The sequence below is a fragment of the Mus pahari genome, chromosome 13 (assembly GCF_900095145.1).
Source record: "Mus pahari chromosome 13, PAHARI_EIJ_v1.1, whole genome shotgun sequence".
Lineage (NCBI taxonomy): Eukaryota > Metazoa > Chordata > Mammalia > Rodentia > Muridae > Mus > Mus pahari.
This window is the reverse complement of record NC_034602.1, coordinates 63,830,852-63,850,299: the sequence shown is the minus strand read 5'-3', so window position 1 is coordinate 63,850,299 and position 19,448 is coordinate 63,830,852. Positions and strand designations below refer to the sequence as shown.

General features: G+C 43.8%; 1 protein-coding gene across 4 annotated transcripts in view; it reads right to left on the bottom strand.

Annotated features, from left to right (window-relative positions):
- Dcun1d4 (defective in cullin neddylation 1 domain containing 4) overlaps positions 1-19,448 on the bottom strand; it is a 68,390-nt gene that overhangs the window by 22,947 nt on the left and 25,995 nt on the right. For all 4 annotated transcript variants that reach the window (XM_029545191.1, XM_021210716.2, XM_029545192.1 and 1 more), the window contains 4 exons: positions 16,324-16,438; positions 13,728-13,819; positions 4,592-4,662; positions 1,530-1,621 (listed from right to left, as the gene is read on the bottom strand). In XM_029545191.1, the coding sequence (XP_029401051.1) occupies positions 1,530-1,621; positions 4,592-4,662; positions 13,728-13,819; positions 16,324-16,438 (370 nt within the window). The remainder of the gene's footprint in view (positions 1-1,529; positions 1,622-4,591; positions 4,663-13,727; positions 13,820-16,323; positions 16,439-19,448) is intronic.

Sequence of the window (19,448 nt, the reverse complement as noted above, 5' to 3'; positions counted from 1 at the left end):
GCACGGGGACACTAAAGTGCACAGTGCAGGCTGTGCCCACAGAGGCACGGGGACACTAAAGTGCACAGTGCAGGCTGTGCCCACAGAGGCACGGGTACACTAAAGTGCACAGTGCAGGCTGTGCCCACAGAGGCACGGAGACACTAAAGTGCACAGTGCAGGTTGTGCCCACAGAGGCACGGGGACACTAAAGTACACAGTACAGGCTGTACCCACAGGGACACTAAAGTGTACAATGCAGGCTGTGCCCACAGAGACACAGGGACACTAAAGTGCACAGTGCAGGCTGTACCCACAGAGGCACGGGGACACTAAAGTGCACAGTGCAGGCTGTACCCACAGAGGCACGGGGACACTAAAGTACACAGTACAGGCTGTACCCACAGGGACACTAAAGTGCACAATGCAGGCTGTACCCATAAAGGCACAGGGACACTAAAGTGCACAATGCAGGCTGTGCCCACAGAGGCACAGGGACACTAAAGGCTAATGAATCATCATGGTTTCAATAAAATTATGAAACTATTTCAGTTACAACTTTAATCTAATAATTGTAAGTCTATTATTCTTAGTTATGGGGCAAAGAAAATGATAGAGTAATCCTGGCTCAGGACCAGGATTACTCAGCACCGAAGCCAACTAGTGCTTCCTCTTGGACACCATCTGAATCATACCTACCCCTCTCCCAAGCTGCTCCTTCCCATAGAGCAAAATAATTTGTTTTTTTTTTTAATGAAACTCTAAACTAAGAAAGCACTCATGCGTGCATGCGTGCTCGTGCACACAGACACACACCAAGTAAATACATAAAGCTACTAATTGTTCTTCTTAGTCTGGACTAAGGGGTTCAACATGGTTAATAAAACTGACTGGATAGACTAAAAATGTAAAATACACAACAAATTTTTAAAAGAAAGAAAACATGAACTAGCTAAATTCTTTTTTTTTTTCTTTTGGTTTTTTGAGACAGGGTTTTGAGACAACCCTGGCTGTCCTAGAACTCACTTTGTAGACCAGGGTGGCCTTGAACTCAGAAATTCACCTGTTTCTGCCTCCCAAGTGCCGGGATTAAAGGCGTGAAATTCTTAAAGCACAATTATATACTGGAGTAATAATGTTTAGGATATCTGTGGCTAAATAAAATGTATTAAAACTTTATATTTTTAATGCAGCTGTTATAAAATTTTACTTTACATATGTGGCTCACATGCATGGGAAAGGGGAGAATCATTTCTTCCCAGAGCTACTCCTGAGAAATACTATCACTTTCTTTTCACATGTACCATATCTAGACACTTCATTCACTAAACTGTACTGCCATTATCCTCAGGATCGGCTGTGGGCTTTCCGTATCTGACCAAGGGAGGCTTGCTGCCCTACCAGGCTTCTCTTCTCTCACACTCTACCATGTCCTGAGTTCCCAGGGGCCAGGTGACCACCAGAGGAGCATGGAGAGGTCCCCCCTCAACTGTACCCATCTTCTCCACCCCTTTACTAACCACCCGAGACCCTCACAGCCCTGGACTTACTGTAGGGAAGTCATTCCTTTCAGCCACTCCTGTAGAGTAAAGTAGCCCATGTTTTGTGCATCCAGTTTCCAGGCTAGGACAAGCATGACTACCTGTTAAATACAGAGACACAGCGACACATCAGACCTCAGCAATGGTACAGCGACACATCAGACCTCAGCAATCAGCCTCTCCAGTGTCCTGCAAGGACTTCTGCCCACAGTGGCCCAGTCACCGAGGCAAGGGGTGGCTTCAAAACCAAATTAGTCTGGGTTTGACAAAGATAATATAATAAAACTAGTGATAAAATTATTCTTATTTTAAAACATTAAATTTAAAAATCAGTGGTTTTTTTAGATTTAAAGAGGTCAAAATATGATTGCTAAATAAAGGTAAAAGAAATGTGATTTATAAATTAATGGACTACTAAGAAGTTTCTCTCCCAAAGGGCACACTATATGTTCTTCAGATTATGCATAGTAGATTTTCTCTTAGCTCAGAGGTATCCTGCAATTATGAAGTGTTAAAATCAATTTACCCAGGTAAACCAACCACATTCTTAACTGTGCGCATTATCAAGCTTTGTCTCTATTCAGTTCTGCCACAAAGGCCAAAAGTAAATGTGAGCTCCATGTGGATGGTAGCACGGACAGGGAAAGCCAGGAGGCCTCCATCCTACACTGAGAACTGCAGGCCAGTAAGGAATGTCAGTCAGGACTGCTCAGAGCAGGAGAAATAGCCTTCTCTGGGCAAGAGTGTGTGTGCACACACGCGCACACACACACACACACACACACACACACAGACACACACACAGACACATGCACACACAGACACAGACACACACATGCACACACACAGACACACACACATGTGCACACACACAGACACAGACACACACAAGTGCGCACACAGACACACACACACACACACACACACCAATTAATGAAAAAAGGTCATGAATTTTAAAAAGCAAAGAGGATGGGTTTTGAGAAAGAAAAGGGAAGGGAATCAAATAGTATTTGATACTAATTTGTATCTAGTTTGTAATAGATGTACTAGTATTTTTAAAGTTTTGCATAAAAACATGTTTAATAAGCAGTTAAAAGTGAAGGAATATGAATTTACACACATGAGTGTGCATGCACGCGCGCGCACACACACACGCACACACACACACACACACACACACACAGTTAAACAGCTACAGTGGACACTCACCATCCTGGGGTTAAATCAGTGAGAAAGCTATTAGAGATGAAAAAGGCTTTACAAACACCCACTGCCCCGACTGTTGCTTTACAACCAACCACTACCCCGACTGTTGCTCTGCTTGCTTTGCAGGCCACAGGCTGAGAACACAGTACATTGGGATTCATTAAACAACACTTCTCACCTCAGGATATGAAATACCACCGCTCCCTCTGTGCCAACTTAGAACTGAAGCATGGCAGCACATACTTGGAAACAACCCAAATCTGAATTTAGTCTTTTAGTCCTCCACATAATTTTACATATCAAGACTGTCTCTTCCTACAGAAACAGAGTCTAAGGGTTCCTAACTGCCAGCAAAGATGCCAGGAATAGCTAGCTGCCTTTTCTCGGGAACTGTTATTGGTGAGGAGCTTCGAGCACTTTCCTTTTCCAGTCAGAATCAAAGCCAGGTCATCCCACATGGAGGCAGGCTTTCTCCCTCAGTGAAATGTTCAGCTCATCCCTCAGATCCTGCAACCTAACCCTGAACTCCCACTCATTCAACTGTGGCCGGCCCGCCCCTCTCCCATCTCCTCTTTGTTCATTTCTCTAACCCCCGCCAGGCCAACTGCCTCCCACCCTTCAGTTCCAGCCATGGTTCCTGCACAGCAGAGCCACCATGTGAAACACTGATGACCTGCGCCTCGCAACGTTTAGACCAAGGTGAATAATTTACCAAAATACTGCAACTAGAACACCTTAAAATAATTTTTAAAACTTTCAAAACAAAAGTCCATATAATGAAAACATTTTAAAGGTCCTTTAGAAGATGTAACTCTTCTCTTGGAGACACTGTGGAGAGGGAGCAGCCAGCAAGGCAGAAAAGGCAAAGGGGAAATGAAGACCAATAGGTATAAAACCTCCACCCCAGTTTTCATTAGGACCACAGTGTACACCGTGGGCACCAGATGTCTTTAAGAGGGACAGTCCCTCGAGACCTCCAGACAATCACCTCCCTTAGGACCTGCCAGGTTTGCTATACTGGCAGCTAGAGGAAAACTAACTTGCATCATTTATGAACCAGGGTACATGTGTAATTTTTCATTTTAGTGTAACGTATTATATGAGAACAAGATAGACTATTTAACAGTCGTGATGCAGGGAACTAGGCAAAAATAATTAAGCATATATAAAATAAGTCTAAATTCTGAGGGAAATATTTAGTGCTTTTACACTAAAAATCAGTCACTTTTTGAGTTAAGTTCAATTAGAAGTGAAAGACCTGTGGAAAATTTATGGTAATTACCACCTACTCAACCCTTTATGAATAAGTATTTAAAATCTGGAGCTCTTTATTAAGCAGGAACAGCTACTGAGGGGATAAAGGCACACAGCACATGGTGGCTGGTACCCACTGCTCATCAGGCACTGTGGGTATTCGTGCCCACAGCCTTCTTATACATCAGAATTAATCACTTAATGTACAAGAAGCCAACCCAGTAAATGACCACAGTTACAGCACAACACTTGAAGGGAAGAAACCAGGCCAGGCAGTGGTGGCACACACCTTCAATCCCAGCACTCGGGAAGCAGAGGCAGGTGGATCCCTAAGTTTAAAACTAGTCTGGTCTACACAGCAGTTTCAGGACAGCCAGGGCTACACAGACAAATCCTGTTTCTAACGAAGAAAGGGTAGGGGGGTGGGGGGGTGAGGGAGAGGGAGAGGGAGAAAAAACATTCTACTTACAAATCAAACTAGAATTAGGACATATTTCTCAGCTGGCCTCACACAAACCAACACACAATTATGTCTTGTTTTATGGCTTTGCTTGGCAAAAGACAGAGGCAAGAAAGAAAGACTGTGCACACTGTCCCAAAGGCAGACTTACATTTTCTGGTTCAACACCAATGTCTTCACAGAACTTCTCCATGCCTTCAGGACCCACCGCATCCTCAGTTCCTGGAATGAAATGCAGGGTCCCCTGAATCAAATTTAACACACTATCAAATGCGCCCGAGAAGAAGGAAAGGCCCCAACTAACTCCTCTGGGGAAAAACCAAGAACAAATTAGAAAACACTGGATTGAGCCCTTTAGGATTAAACCTTTAAGGAGTCTAATCTGGACTCTCTCTGGACTCATCAGTATGCCCTGCGACCTTTGGAGAAGGGAGTCAGTTCTAAGGACAAGGCTATTTCAGACCGCTGCTTTTAAAAGTACCTAAAAACTCCACATCTGATTTGGTAATGATACCTATAAGAAACACATAGGATCATCACAAAGAGCCCCACACTAGTCTGTATAAAATAGGAAATACAATGTTTTTATGTAGGAAAAAATCCAATCCCACATCTCTAAATTCAAACAATTAAAGTTTTTGAAAAAAAGTTTCTATACTAAAAAAAAAAAAGTTTCTATACTAAATCCATACTAATTTTTTCCTATTATTTCCTAAGTAGGACATAATATAAATTATAATATATATTTAGTATTAGAAATAAAATCTAGAAATGATTTAGAGTAGGCAGATCTTTATAGGTCATATGATTCAAGTGCTATTTCATTTGACACTAGAGATTTGAGTACTGTGGAGTTTGGTCCCTCCAGTCCTAGAACAAACGTCCAGAATATATCATGGAACATCTATCATTTTGTTCCCTTTTTATTCTCATTCATTCTCATTCTCATTCTCTCTCTCCCTCTCTCCCCCCTCTGTCTGTCTGTCTGTCTGTCTTCTGAGGCTCAAAGAGGGTGTAGAATCTACTTGAGCTGGGGTTGTAGATGTTACTAGTAGCATGAATGAGTGCCAGGAGCCAAGCTCAGTCCCCAGGAAGCTTTGTCCAGCCAGATTTTACCACTGGTCTACACCATCTCCCCAACACCCCAGTCCTATGTGTTCCTCCCTGGAGACTGCCTATGTCTCCACTTCAGCTCACGCTTGTTCTTTCCTGCATCTATCTTTCCCCTGAAAGTCTTGCCAAAGTCACCAATAACCTCACAACTCTCCAATCTAATGGACAACTTCCATCTGTATTGTATTTGATCTCTGGAGGTTTGACAAAGCTCTTTATTCAAGAAACTCCCACAGCCTCCAGAAATGTCTTCTTATCTGGCTTCCTTCCTCTTTTGGATTTTTTGCAGGTTCTTTTGCTCATTAAAATGGATGTGTAGAGGTCAGCATTAACTGCTAGTCTTTAGACCAGCTTCTATCTCCAAGACATTTTACATTATATTCATAACAGTAGCAAAATTACAGTAATAAAGCAGTGATCAAGGTAGTTTTATGGTTGGGGATCATCACCACAACACGAGGAAGTGTATTAAAGGGTCGCAGCATTAGGAAGGGCAAGAACCACTGCTGTAGACTCCCATCCAAAATTCCCAAGCACTGGCAGTTTAACTGCTCCGATCTCATCCTGACCAATCGACAGCATCCACCTGTCCACTCTGATTCCACATCTTAAACTACATCAACCTTCTCTTCAAGCCCGCTGCTAATTCACTTCACTCTCCAGCGACACCTGTCCTCTCTGTGTCAACGCCTACACACCCAGACAAGCCTGGGAGTCACTCTCCCTTCTTCCTCACTAGCCATCTGATATCAAGTGCCCCACCCCCTCTGTGTTACTGCTGCCCCTCCTGTCCAGCCCTGGCTCAGGCTTCATTCTCTGAGACCACTGACTCAGCTGCACATGGCCACTATGAGGACCTCCCCAAGTAAAATCCCATGCTGGCTTAAATCCCCCAATGACTCTTCACTACTTAAAGTCTAAGCCCAAGTCTTTAGCATATCATCTAAGGTTCTCTATGATTCAGCAACACACACAGGCACAGCACACAGGCACACAGAGGTCCCATATATTAGGGGGACAGTAATGGTCCAAGCCAGTAATCCTAGCACTCAGGAAATAGAGTCAAGATATCAGGAGCTCAAGGTCAGCTATACAAGCAAAATGAGGCCAGCATGGGTTCTGGGAGACCTTTTCTCAAAAACCAAAATGGGATGGATGGATGGATGGGTGGACGGATGGATGGATGGAATGAAGCTCCAGAAACACCTAATGACCTACTGACCTACGTGTGGTTTCCCGATACAGGACATATGCCAGGTGCCATATCGTGCTTTGTGCCTCCGCCTATCCTGTCCTCCCCTTCCCCTCTTCCCTGGATAACTCACTCAACCACTGAGAAGGAAACCAAGCAATCTCCCCCAACTCCCACCTCAAGCCACACTAACCATGTCCACTGTGACTCCATTCAATGCTGAGGACAGTTCAGCACACCTCATTCAAGAGTACCAGCCATTTTCCCTTCCCTGAAAGCTCAGGAGAGAGACCTATTTCTTCTCCCACAACAGCAGCATTAACCTGGCTTTACTTAGTAAGAGTTTTATTCAATGAGTGACGCCATAACAGGGGAATTCCTGCAGAATCTTTTTGCATCCAGATCCCATAAGCCACTGAGTCCAGCAGAATGTATCATCCTCCTATGTTGCTGTTTCATCAATAACGTTTATTGGAGAAGTCACAGACTGCACTGTGGCAGTGCTTGGGATACAGCAGGAGCCAGTGGTACCTCAGTCTCGCACCCCATTAAGGGGGCAGAGCATCAGAGCGATTTCAGTACAGTGAAAGTACACAGTGCTCACTCTCCAGGAGCCCCTGCTACAAAGGCCTGTGTCATGTCCTGCCCCAATCAGCCCCTTCCTCACAGTCTCAACAAAGGAAAGAAAGCATGTTCTCTGTGCTGCCATCTTCCCTTCATTTGCTCTGTCTTCCACTGTCAACTGCCATCTCTTTCTGGGACTTCCTTTATTATCTGTTATTTTTCTATATTCCTTAATTTTAACTTGACCATTAGAGAAATCAAGTTTAACTTAAGGGAGGAAATATGATTGTATATTAATATATAATACAAATATCATTTAACAGTGAAGATAAAAATATTAAAAAGCAGATTTACCCTCTAAATATCCTTGCCAAAAAAAAAAATCCTTCACAAAAATGTAAATGTACGGAATATATACATACTGATATATCCAGGAAATTCTCTTTGGCCATCCAGAATACCATAATTTACCAGCATTTCACCCTAGGTGAATAACCACTCGCCTATCCTTTCCACTACTTATATCCAATTCTTTTCCTTATGGGGATAAAAAGAATTTTTTTTTTTTGTTTTTTCAAGACAGGGTTTCTCTGTGTAGCCCTGGCTGTCCTGGAACTCACTTTGTAGACCAGGCTGGCCTCGAACTCAGAAATCTGCCTGCCTCTGGGATTAAAGGCGTGTGTGATTAAAGGGGAAAAAGAATTCTCATGCCCGGTCTGACTTCACAGGAACTGATTGTGTTGATTTAGAGGGCCTTGCTTTCCCTATGGGCTCAAATCCCTGGCTCTTACATTTCTTTCTGCCTCCTCCTCCTCCTCTTCGAGGTTCCCTGAGCCCTGAGGGAGGACCTGATGAACCCACCCTGTTCTCTCTTTCCCATCTGCTGCAGGAGGAAGCTTTTCTGATGATGGTAACTGACATATGAGTACAGCGGATTGTCAATGCGAGTCATTTTACTGCTATGATTTTGCTTTAGAACAGGAGTATGTGGTTTTATACTAGGTCTCTGGGCTATCTAGTCTTAAGTTCTTGTTGACACCAAGCAGTGCCGGGTATGGGTTCCACCTTATAGAGTGAGCCTTAAGTCACATCAGATATTGGATGGTTACTCCCATAAGCTCTGTGCCGCTCTTGCACTGAAATATCTTGGAAGCAACACACCACAGTCAGAGGGTTTGTGGCTAGGTGGTTAGCTTCTCTTTTGGTAGCACGCTGAGTACCTTCCTGTAGCACAGACCCCAGAATGTAGGGGTGACGTTTCTATGTAGCCACCAGCTCAGCATCTGCATGTTCAGTGATTTGTGTGTGTGTTGCCTTCAGCAATGGGGTCTTGCTATCAGTTTGTGGAGAGCAACCAACAGTCTTAACAACAGCCTGGGTTGTCTGAGGATTCCCATGGGCCCTTTGGCCAACGTCAGTTAGATGTCAGGCAATCGTGGCCTAGAAGTTTCATTTGGTGACAAGAGATAGCCAGTTGGGGTTCTATTTCCTCCATCAGTTGGCAACTTTATCTAGATGACTTTCAGGTGGTCCTGGGTGCTGTAAGAAAGCAAGGCGGGGCAAACTCTGCTCCAAAGCCTCTCTCTGGGCAAGTTCCTGCCCCGACCTCCCTCAGCGGCAGAACGAACCTGAAAGTTCTAAGTTTCTCCACAAGTTGCTTTCGGCCACGAAGTGTATCGAAGCAATATAAACACTGAGAGGGATTATGAATATAATTTTAGAGTAAACCTGTCAGTTCATCTCTAGAATTAAGATAACTTTTTTCAAGCCTCACACAAATACACCATGGTTTAAGCAAGGTGGTTTGAAGATAGCTGGAGGAAGATGTACGGCAACAAATGCCTCTGTATTTAAATAATGAGTTGTGCAATGCCCTGACTTACTAGGCACTGGAGGTAAACTGGGAAATGCAGATTGTGAGAAAAGTCAAAAAGCTAAGTGATGTCCCCATTTCCCTGCCCCTGAAACAGGGCGTCTAACTAAACACATCTAACTTTTCCTGACAGCCCAAGGCTCTCCCACGAAGTTCTCATAACAGTACCAGGACATCTCACTGCAGTAAGAGGCTTTCTTTGGGTCTCTTTGGTGGTTTTTAACATATCTTCCCAAAAGACACTTTCATATTTTTATGCATGTCCACTTTAGCATTTTACAAATTTTCATAAATATAAAATATTTTATATAGCCTATAAACAAATTTTAAAATATATTTTATACTATCTCTTCCTGGTCTCTAATCCCATTTTGTTTTAGGTTTTTTTTCCTTTTTTTTTCTTTTTTCCCCTCATGGATCAAAAGACAAATACTACAGTACTTAACTCAAAATGGCCTAAGGACTTAGAGTCACAGCCTACGTAAATAAATAACATGACCTTAACATGTGAGCTGCATTGGAGCATTGTTTAAAAAATAAACATTCAGCCGGGTGTGGTGGCGCACACCTTTAATCCCAGCACTTGGGAGGTAGAGGCAGGCGGATTTCTGAGTTCGAGGCCAGCCTGGTCTACAGAGTGAGTTTGAGGACAGCCAGGACTACACAGAGAAACCCGTCTCGAAAAACCTAAATAAATAAATAAATAAACAATATTCAGGTGATAGCAGATGCTGGCGAGGATGTGGAGAAAGAGGAACACTCCTCCATTGCTGGTGGGACTGCAAGCTTGTACAACCACTCAAAATCAGTCTGGCGGTTCCTCAGAAAATTGGATATAGTTTTACTGGAAGATCCAGCAATACCTCTCCTGGGCATATATACCCTAAAGATGTTCCAACTGGTAATAAGGACACATGCTCCACTATGTTTATAGCAGCCCTATTTATAATAGCCAGAAGCTGGAAAGAACCCAGATGTCCCTCAACAGAGGAATGGATACAGAAAATGTGGTACATTTACACAATGGAGTACTACTCAGCTATTAAAAACAATGAATTTATGAAATNCTTAGGCAAATGGATGTATCTGGAGGATATCATCCTGAATGAGTTAACCCAATCACAAAAGTGACTTGATATGCACTCACTGATAAATGGGTATTAGCCTAGAAACCTAGAATACCCAAGATACAATTTGCAAAACACATTAAACTCAAGAAGAAGGAAGACCAAAGTGTGGATACTTCGTTCCTTCTTAGAAGGGGGAACAAAATACCCATGGAAGGAGTTACAGAGACAAACTTTGAAGCTGAGACAAAAGGATGGACCATCCAGAGACTGTCCCACTTGGGGATCCATCCCATAATCAGCCACCAAACGCAGACACTATTGCACATGCCAGCAAGATTTTGCTGACAGGACCCTGATATAGCTGTCTCTTGTGAGGCTATGTCAGTGCCTGGCAAATATAGAAGTGGATGCTCACAGTCATCTATTGGATGGAACACAGGGCCCCCAATGAAGGAGCTAGAAAAAGTACCCAAGGAGTTGAAGGGGGTCTGTAACCCTATAGGAAGAACAACAATATGAACTAACCAGTACCCCCAGAGCTTGTGTCTCTAGCTGCATATGTAGCAGAGGATGGCCTAGTCAGCCATCATTGGGAAGAGAGGCCCCTTGGTCTTGCAAACGCAGGGTGGGGGGAGGGGGGAATGTGTAGGGGACTTTCAGGATAGCATTCGAAATGTAAATGAAGAAAATATTTAATAAAAAATTGTTAAAAAAAAGAAAAATAAATAAATTTTAAAACCTGTAAAAACTACCCTGACTTCTTATTGTTACGTTGACTTCAGAAATTAGAAGGTATCTGATAAACTGTTAATATAAAATCGAGTATTTCTATTTTTCAGAAGGACTTGAAACTAAGCTCTGCCTCTTCCCTGAGTCAATCCTATTTCCAAATTAGAATAAGGAATAAATGTCCAGCCACAGACACTAGGCGGAGGGAGTCCCAGAGGAAAGGGTTTATTTACTGAACATCTGGAATCAGTGACTGAGTTTACTCTGGTCTGGAAAGCTGAGAAAACTCCACCTTAGCATGTGTTAAACCACGCTGGCCTTGGGCTACGGGCTCCACGGAGCTGCAGTAGAACTGGAGCCTCTGGACTGGAGATCACGCGTAGGAACCCTTCTACCCAAGGCTCTAACTGCAGGGAGAGTGCTTTTACCCTCAGCCCAAACCAGCACACTTGCTCCAGGGCCACCCTCGTGCAGCACACTTGCTTGTGCAGCACACTTGCTCCAGGGCCACCCTTGTGCAGCACACTTGCTTGTGCAGCACACTTGCTCCAGGGCCACCCTTGTGCAGCACACTTGCTTGTGCAGCACACTTGCTCCAGGGCCACCCTCGAGCAGTACACTTGCTTGTGCAGCACACTTGCTCCAGGGCCACCCTCGTGCAGTACACTTGCTTGTGCAGCACACTTGTTCCAGGACCACCCTTGTGGAGTCTCACAGCCTTCACCTACAGACTCACACCACAGTGCACACCCAAGTTCACCGTGGTGCCTCTCACAGCCTATGACCAACTGCTCTTCTAGGACATGTGTCCTAGAGAGAGGGAATGTAGTGCCAACAGGGTCTTTCAGTCACCCGCAATCTGAAGGCACTTTTCCTACTGATAAGGCACAAAAAGAAGAAAAGGATAAAGTGGGGCAGTGTGTAAGGGACTATGGACACACAGATAAACTCACCACACACACTGCAGGGATGAGTGTCTACAGCTGCCCAGCAGGGACCCCAAGGAAGCTAAAGAACGTGGCTGTATTTTTAATTCCAAAATGTCAGCTTCTGAAGTCAAAGAAAAGCAAGCAAGATGGCAACTCCATCCTGCCCTCTTTAAAAAAAAAAAAAAAAAAAGACCTTTTTTTCATCTGCATTTAAAGAAAAACATACACTTAAAAAATAGCTATGTTACTATACCAGGTTTTGTTTAAATTTTCCATTTTATAACATATTTTCATAGAGATAAATGTGACTCAATATAGGCCACCAAATATCCTCCTAACTCAGTAAGAATGTAGAACAGCTCTTCATTTACTCAGCCTTTTCTACACCCGTGGAAACTGTCAATCACTTGTACATCCAACTAGGAATGTCTTCAAACATACATGTTCTAATGAAGCATGAAAACAGATATACTCCGATACCAGGAAGTCTCTCCAATACTCATGCCCTGCACAAAAAATCCAGCTGGGACTTTACCAGCTATACAGAGGCTCTTCACAAAGACAATACGCTAAGTGAAAACTAAGGAAGTTGGGGCTGTGTCCTTTCAACAACACTGCCCCGCCCCCCATATGCACACAAAAAATTCTCCTAGCACATGTCTACAAAGCCCAGAACCTGGTTCCCATGGTCAGTCTCTGGGGTGAAAGGGGAAAGATTCTCAACAGGGTACAGAGTCCGGTGAGAGCAAGGGAAAGAGGAAACCACCTTTTACACTCGAAGTGGACAAAACAGGTTATGACAACCGTCCTGCACAAGGACAGAGAAGGCCAAAAAGCTGCTGTAACTCAGGAGCCCCGGCCTGGATCTCACTGGTCAGCAACGGTCAGGAGGAAGTAAACAGAAGGGTTATTGTCAGATGGGAAGTGAAGAAGGCACCCATCCCTGTAGTGGAATGGCTGAGCCGTTTCTGGCATCCTGGGGACAGCAGAGATTGTCAAGCAGCAGGCAGGGGATGTCAGGGAGAACGGCATACATGAGCTGCTCCATTTGTTTCTAAGTAAGACAACCAGAGACACGTTGTACTTGGTCTAGAACTAAGACTGGTGTCACAAAAGTGGGTGGGAAGGCTGTTCAAACAGTCAGGATGACTGTGCTAAAGTGCAACAGTCAGGTTGAAAGGCCTAAGATATGGAGAGGAAGACGGAAGGTCAGAAAACCTCCGGCCAGTCAAGAGTCTCCCTCAGCCTCTTAGCACCAGGCACAGACCACAGGGCCCAGGCTGCAATGCACCATGACCAGTCACAGAAAACTGCAAAACCGTAATTCCACCTTAAGACATTTTAAAGGACAAAGTAACCATTTTCTGCCAGATGATCTTCAAAAATAGAGACACTGGGTATAAGGAAACCCCACTGCACCATGATGAAGTTCAAAACAGCAATGCTAATTTTAACTTGGAGGCCTAACCAAGTAACTACCCATTATCAGTACTCTAACTAGGCTTTGTAGCCATTGAGAGGATGCTCCCAAGGACATTTCATCTTTTCAGTTCTGGTCTAGAGTTCTCAATTCTTGGGTTTAGCTGCTGGCTATAAATAGGGTATAAGTGATGGGCTCCAGCTACATCTCTTTCTTCTGTTCTGACTCTCTGCCACCAGCTATGACCCTACCCCAGTGCGCATGCACACACACACACACACACACACACACACGCACACAAAATTTAAAAGTACATGCTTTAAAATTCTGTAATCTCTTCCAAGATGCCCCTTATTTCCCTAAGGATGGGTTTTACATGACACAGGTTGTTACCTACCTGCATATTCATAAAACCACTCCAGGCACCGCTTACTGGAGAAAGCTTCTTCGTCAGTCTTTATTCTAGTTGACTCGTATTTCCTATACATGCTACAAATTGAAAAAGCATTTTTATGTTATTTAAAGATACTGGGTTCAAGTAGCAGGTAATTTTCACTTTGGCCTAAATCAGCCATCCACTCCACCAGGGCTTAAGTATACTTTAAACATTTTACTTCCTGCATTTTTAAGCATTGGCAGTTTCATAACTAGTGCTGAAATACACCCAATACTTTAATAAAGAATTAAACAGTAAGGACTCAATACAACTACCTTATCAATAATCAATTAGAATTAAATAGATTAGTTATTTAATAAACTTTCCTCTGCCTCACAACCTAGAATTTACTATAGAAAGATTCTAAGTAAAATATGGCAAGAAATTAGTCATTAAAAATGATCCTTAAAAAACATTAATCATTCCTATCTATCAAGTTTGACTTCTGTGTCATGAGTTAAGCACAGGCACAGGCTAAGGAGGAATTTGTCAGTAATGATGCCAGAAAACCTTACACAAATGAAGAGAAACATCAACTCATGCCCAATATCCTAGAAAAAAATTAATCCAGGTGCAAGGCTGAAAAAAAAAAATCTCTGGTGGTTCCTGTATTATCATAACCCTTTTGCCTCAGGAGAGACCTGATCCCTGGCTCCCAGTTCTCCACTGTAAGCCTGCTAGGCAGCAGGGTTGGGGACATGAGTGACAGAGCAGTCCTACAACTCAGGGGTCTCTCATCCTATGCTATGCCTGAGGAGAGTTTCACACATAGGAGCAGGGGTTTCAAACTGTGAGTTAGGTACAAAACATGTACACCGTTTAACCTATCACATATACCCAGGTATATTAACATATATGGGTATAATTTTCATTTATATAACAACATAAGATCTTAAATAATTCTCTTAGGAATTTCTCTGAACATTTACTTGTGAGTGACTGATTACCTGCGCAGACCTCTGACAGAAATGCAGACATCTACTACCTCTAGATGGAAAGTATTAAGTTATCAAAACTGCAAACCCCAAGTTCTCTTTCTCCTACACAAGGTGTGGATACCATCTAAGGGCTCAAAGAGAAGAGGATAAGACCATGCCTATCTTAGCTCAGAGCCTGTTAGTCATCAATAAACTTGTAGTTCTCTACTATTGCAGCATTAAATTAAGAATTCTCTATAAATAAAATTTGCCCAAAACCACACAATGGAACAATAATGCAGCAAAAACATTTATTTATATATTATTTATTTAATAATAAAGAAACAAAATCTTGGTGCACATTATCATACAGATGAGCTTCAAAAATATCACACTAACTAAAAGACAGGGAACACAGAAGACCACTTAGACAAAATGCTGTAACGATGAGCCTAGGCTGCCACAAAGTACAAGAGCGACTGGCTGGGATGGCGAAATGTTCCAACACTGGCTTGTAAGGACAGTCTATACAACTCAGTAACTTAAAAGCACACTGAATTAGACACTTAGAATGTATCGACTTGATGGTATCTAAATAAAGTCCCTAAAAGGCCAAGAATCAGACTCAAAAACTTCACTGCCAGTGTTTAAGCTGGTTTTTCCATAGCACAATATCATACCAAATTATGCTGAAGAAAAAATAGAGCACAGATGCCTCCATGAGTAGGAGAATTTTATCAGTTCCCCAATGCAGAGTACTTAGCTTTGTAAAATTGAAAACCACTGGCCGGAAGGCAGCTGGTGATAATCTTAGAAGTCACTCTCTTCTCCTGGATAACATTTGCTGCTGAGATATTAACTGTGGCCTTATTTTCATTTTTGCTGTCCATCTCTGCTCCTCCAATTGGGTTGTAACAAATGAAGCATGACAGCAAGAAAGAAACCAAACTCATCTAACTCCCTCCATTTAAAGATGAGCACACTGCAGCCCAGAGATGAAAGAACCCACACAGCAGGAATGGGCAAAGACAGAAACATGAAGAAAAGACAAGACATGAAATTTGACATGTGAAGAAAGAAAAAGTGACTTATTAAGATCAAAGGCAAAACAATATAGATACTTAAGAAAAGCATTAATTAAAAGCATGGTGCTCTTGGCATCACTATGGTTAGTTAACACGTGAGCTGTCTGGGTATTATTTAAATAGTCTTGTTTTTCAGGTTTCATTAAATTCTCAGCCCTATGAAAAGAAACTTTGGCTGACAATCTGGGAGGACACTCAAAGCAGCTGCCTCACTCTGGCGGTGTGGCTGCAGCTAGTGAGACCCTCTCTGACGGACAGACACTCCATATGACAGGCTATGGTAGCCAGGCTTCAATGGAAATAAACTGATGTTCCAACCAAGGTTCAGAAAATCAATTGATTAGATGAAACTAATTTCTAATAACTCAACCTGCCTATTTTCTTTCTTAAATACAAACCAAGACATAAAATAAGCATCATGAAATAATTATACTTTGATGAGTCACCTACAGTAGCAGAGGATGCCGGCCCACCTGCAGGCAACAGTGCCCGACCCTGCACGGGGCAAACCTCACGCCTCTGCACATGCTCTAGGTCGGTGGACTTTGCACCTACCTGTCATGCCTGCTTTTTTTGGCAGATAAGTCGTCTCCAGAGGCAGGTCTTCTCTTTTTCCTGGGTGGCATCACTTTGCTAAAGCAGTCCGAAGAACTGCAAGAGCGCAGGCTTCCTACGGAACAAATTTGGAGCACACAAAATTGAGGCATGGCACAGGCATTACTTCCAAACAGAGTCACCGCTAAATAACCTATCCCGAGGCCTACCTGCCCTGTGAAGTGGCTAGACGTCATCAGTCAGTACCATTACACAGAGACGCAAGTTTTAGTTTCTCCTTTAGGAAAATGGTCTAGTCAAGAAACAAACCTTCCATTACACAAATAAATTATCCCCACCCCCCTCCCACAGCAGAAGCAGAGGTGAACTTCACTGTCAAGATGGCACTCAGGGAAATCACTTCTTCCACGGCACTGTCCTTCAAGACAAACTGTCTTCCCGTCACAGACACGCGCTTCATGAGGCAAAGCAGACTAAACAGCAACCCTGCCTAGAACGCACACAAGCACACTAGTCTCAACACAGGCTTCAAGGGATTTGACGGGGAGGACGGGGATTGGGAGGTGGGCAGAAATTTGACTTCAAAACAGAAGTCTCACGTCAACTGTTCCCTGTTTCTGCCACTTGGGAATGACTGCCTCCTTCAAATAGGGTTCATATGAGGAAGTAACAGTAACTTAGAAAGGGTATAAAAATATGGTGATAGTAACACCGACATATCCACAGGGTTCCAGGCTCTGTTTTCAACCGTGCATGGACACTCCTATTGTAAAGGACTATGAAGAAAGAGGCACAGCTGAGAAGAGAAGGCCGGACGCAGGAGAGTGGCCGTCTCACTGCAGACACTCAGACCGTGATTAGAAGATGTTAGACACCCTGTCTGGGTACGAGTGCCATTGGACACAGTGCTCAATTCTCACAAGCGTCCCGCACATGATAGTCAATGGTAATCTCTACATAACAGTTCGGAGAAGCCACAGCGCAGGCATCTGGCAACTGCCCAAGATCTCTAAAATGGTTAAAAGGCTGTGGATAGCCAATGCTGTAAGCATCCAGGCTACAGCAACCCACGGTCAAAGTCAGCTTTCCAGCTAACACTGTAGCATGGGCAACTGCTAACCTATTTTAGGCATCTTATCCCATTATCATTTGAAGAATGGTAAAGGTGTCTCTCTTGTTGATTCTCTCACAATTATCATGAAGACAAGCATCTATTCGGCAAACATTTGAACACACACTGTGTGTAGGTGTGTGCAGCCGAATGGTAAGGGAATTCGAGCTGTCAGTGCAAAGCCAGCTCTCACCCACCATCGGCTGTAAACCCTGTAATCCCTAACCCTAGGAAGTACAGCTATTCAAGAGGTCAAAAAGGAAGGTTAACAACCTGGTAGAACACATGAAAAGGAAGTTAATAACTTCTATGATGTCCCAAAAACCAGAGGAGAGTCTAGGGTGGGGGCAGTGGCTCTATGGCCACATGAAGGCTGGCCACTGTGTGAGATGGCTCAAGTTTCATTTAGTAGTAAAGAGCTAGGATGGGGGCCAGGTCACAGTCAGCTGGGAGGCGTAACAAGCCAGGCAAAAGTGGTCAGCAGTCAGACACGACCTACTGAGAGCAATGATGAGCTGGAACCAAACCCTGGCTCACTCTTAGGCTTGTACCATTCTGTTACATTTCAGGGTCTCCATATGGACTCAAATCCTCAGCCCATACTGGACAGTCCCTGGGCATCAGAGCCTGTTAGCTCCCTTCGCCCAGACCTGATTTCCAGCAGGCTTAGGCAGATCCCAGCTACCTTACCTGGAGCCTAACTACATCTGTCCTAGAGTGAAAAGTTCTTCAGAGATATAAAGCTCGCTCTACCTCTCGCACCAGCAGCTGACAACAGGAAGAGAGCCAGAGAGGGTGCTGCCTACCACTCCACATACTCAATTCACCTTCCTTACAGAGAAGTCTCCAGTTCTCAAACCACACCCCTTCCTGTGCCAAGGTTCAATCACTGCACTGACCTAAACTTCTGCAAACTATCTGCCCCAAAGGTGATGCTAACCTTGCTTACCGATGCTTGGCTACCTAACTGTACAGCCTGAGGCAGTGTCCGGAACTGGGGGGTGTGCCTACCGTTGTGGTGGGCTTCCGCTGCCCAGGAGACACACTCTCAAGGGAAAGGCAGTTCCTTCCCAGAGCATCTGACCTAGCACAGCCTTTCCCTCGCACGTATTTACAGAACACAGGAAAACACACTTATCTCCCCAGTCCATGAGGAATGAGCACTTGAAAAGAATGTCTCCCTCGAATAAACCATAATTCATTCGCTCCTTTAGCACCTGCTTCTTCAGACACAGCAACACCATGTCTGCTTTCACCAACCCTACTCACCACAGTAGCACATCTCTGTAAGCACACAAACACCAACCAATCTCCTTACATGTTTTTCTTACTGAGTGTCTTAGTTTGTGTTTCATTGCTGTGAAAAAAAGACACCATGACCACGGCAACTCTTATAAAAGAAAACATAACTGGGGCCGTCTTACAGTTTCAGAGGTTTAGTCCATTATCATCATGGTGGGCAACACAGCAGCATACAGGCAGACATGGTGCTGGAGAAGGAGCTGAGAGTTCTACATCTTGAACCATAGGCAGCAGCAGGAGACTGTACCACACTGAGCATAGCTTGAGCAAAGGACCTCAAAGCCCATCCCCACAATGGCACACCTCCTCCAAGGCCACACTCCTAATAGTGCCACTGCCTCTGGGCCACGCATGTAGACACGTGAGTCTATGGGGTCACACCTACTCAAACCATCACACTGAAGCTTTCTTCTCTAAGCTTCACAAACCATTTTTTTTTCTCATATCTGTGTAGACCTCATATTCTCAAGTTTGGTACCTTACTTTATTCAAAACTTTTATCTCCTAGCTAGGAGACATGACTTTCTTTTAGTTCTTTCTGCTCTAAGCATTCTCATAAGTGAATAACTGTTACTGGCCATTTCCCACAAATACGCCATGACTGCTCTCTGATGACCACTATTCAAGCACTCTGCCCTGCCCCTGCACAGCTGCCTCACAAGACAGATGGGGAAAATACTGACTCATAGAGAATTTCCCAGGCTATGGAGAA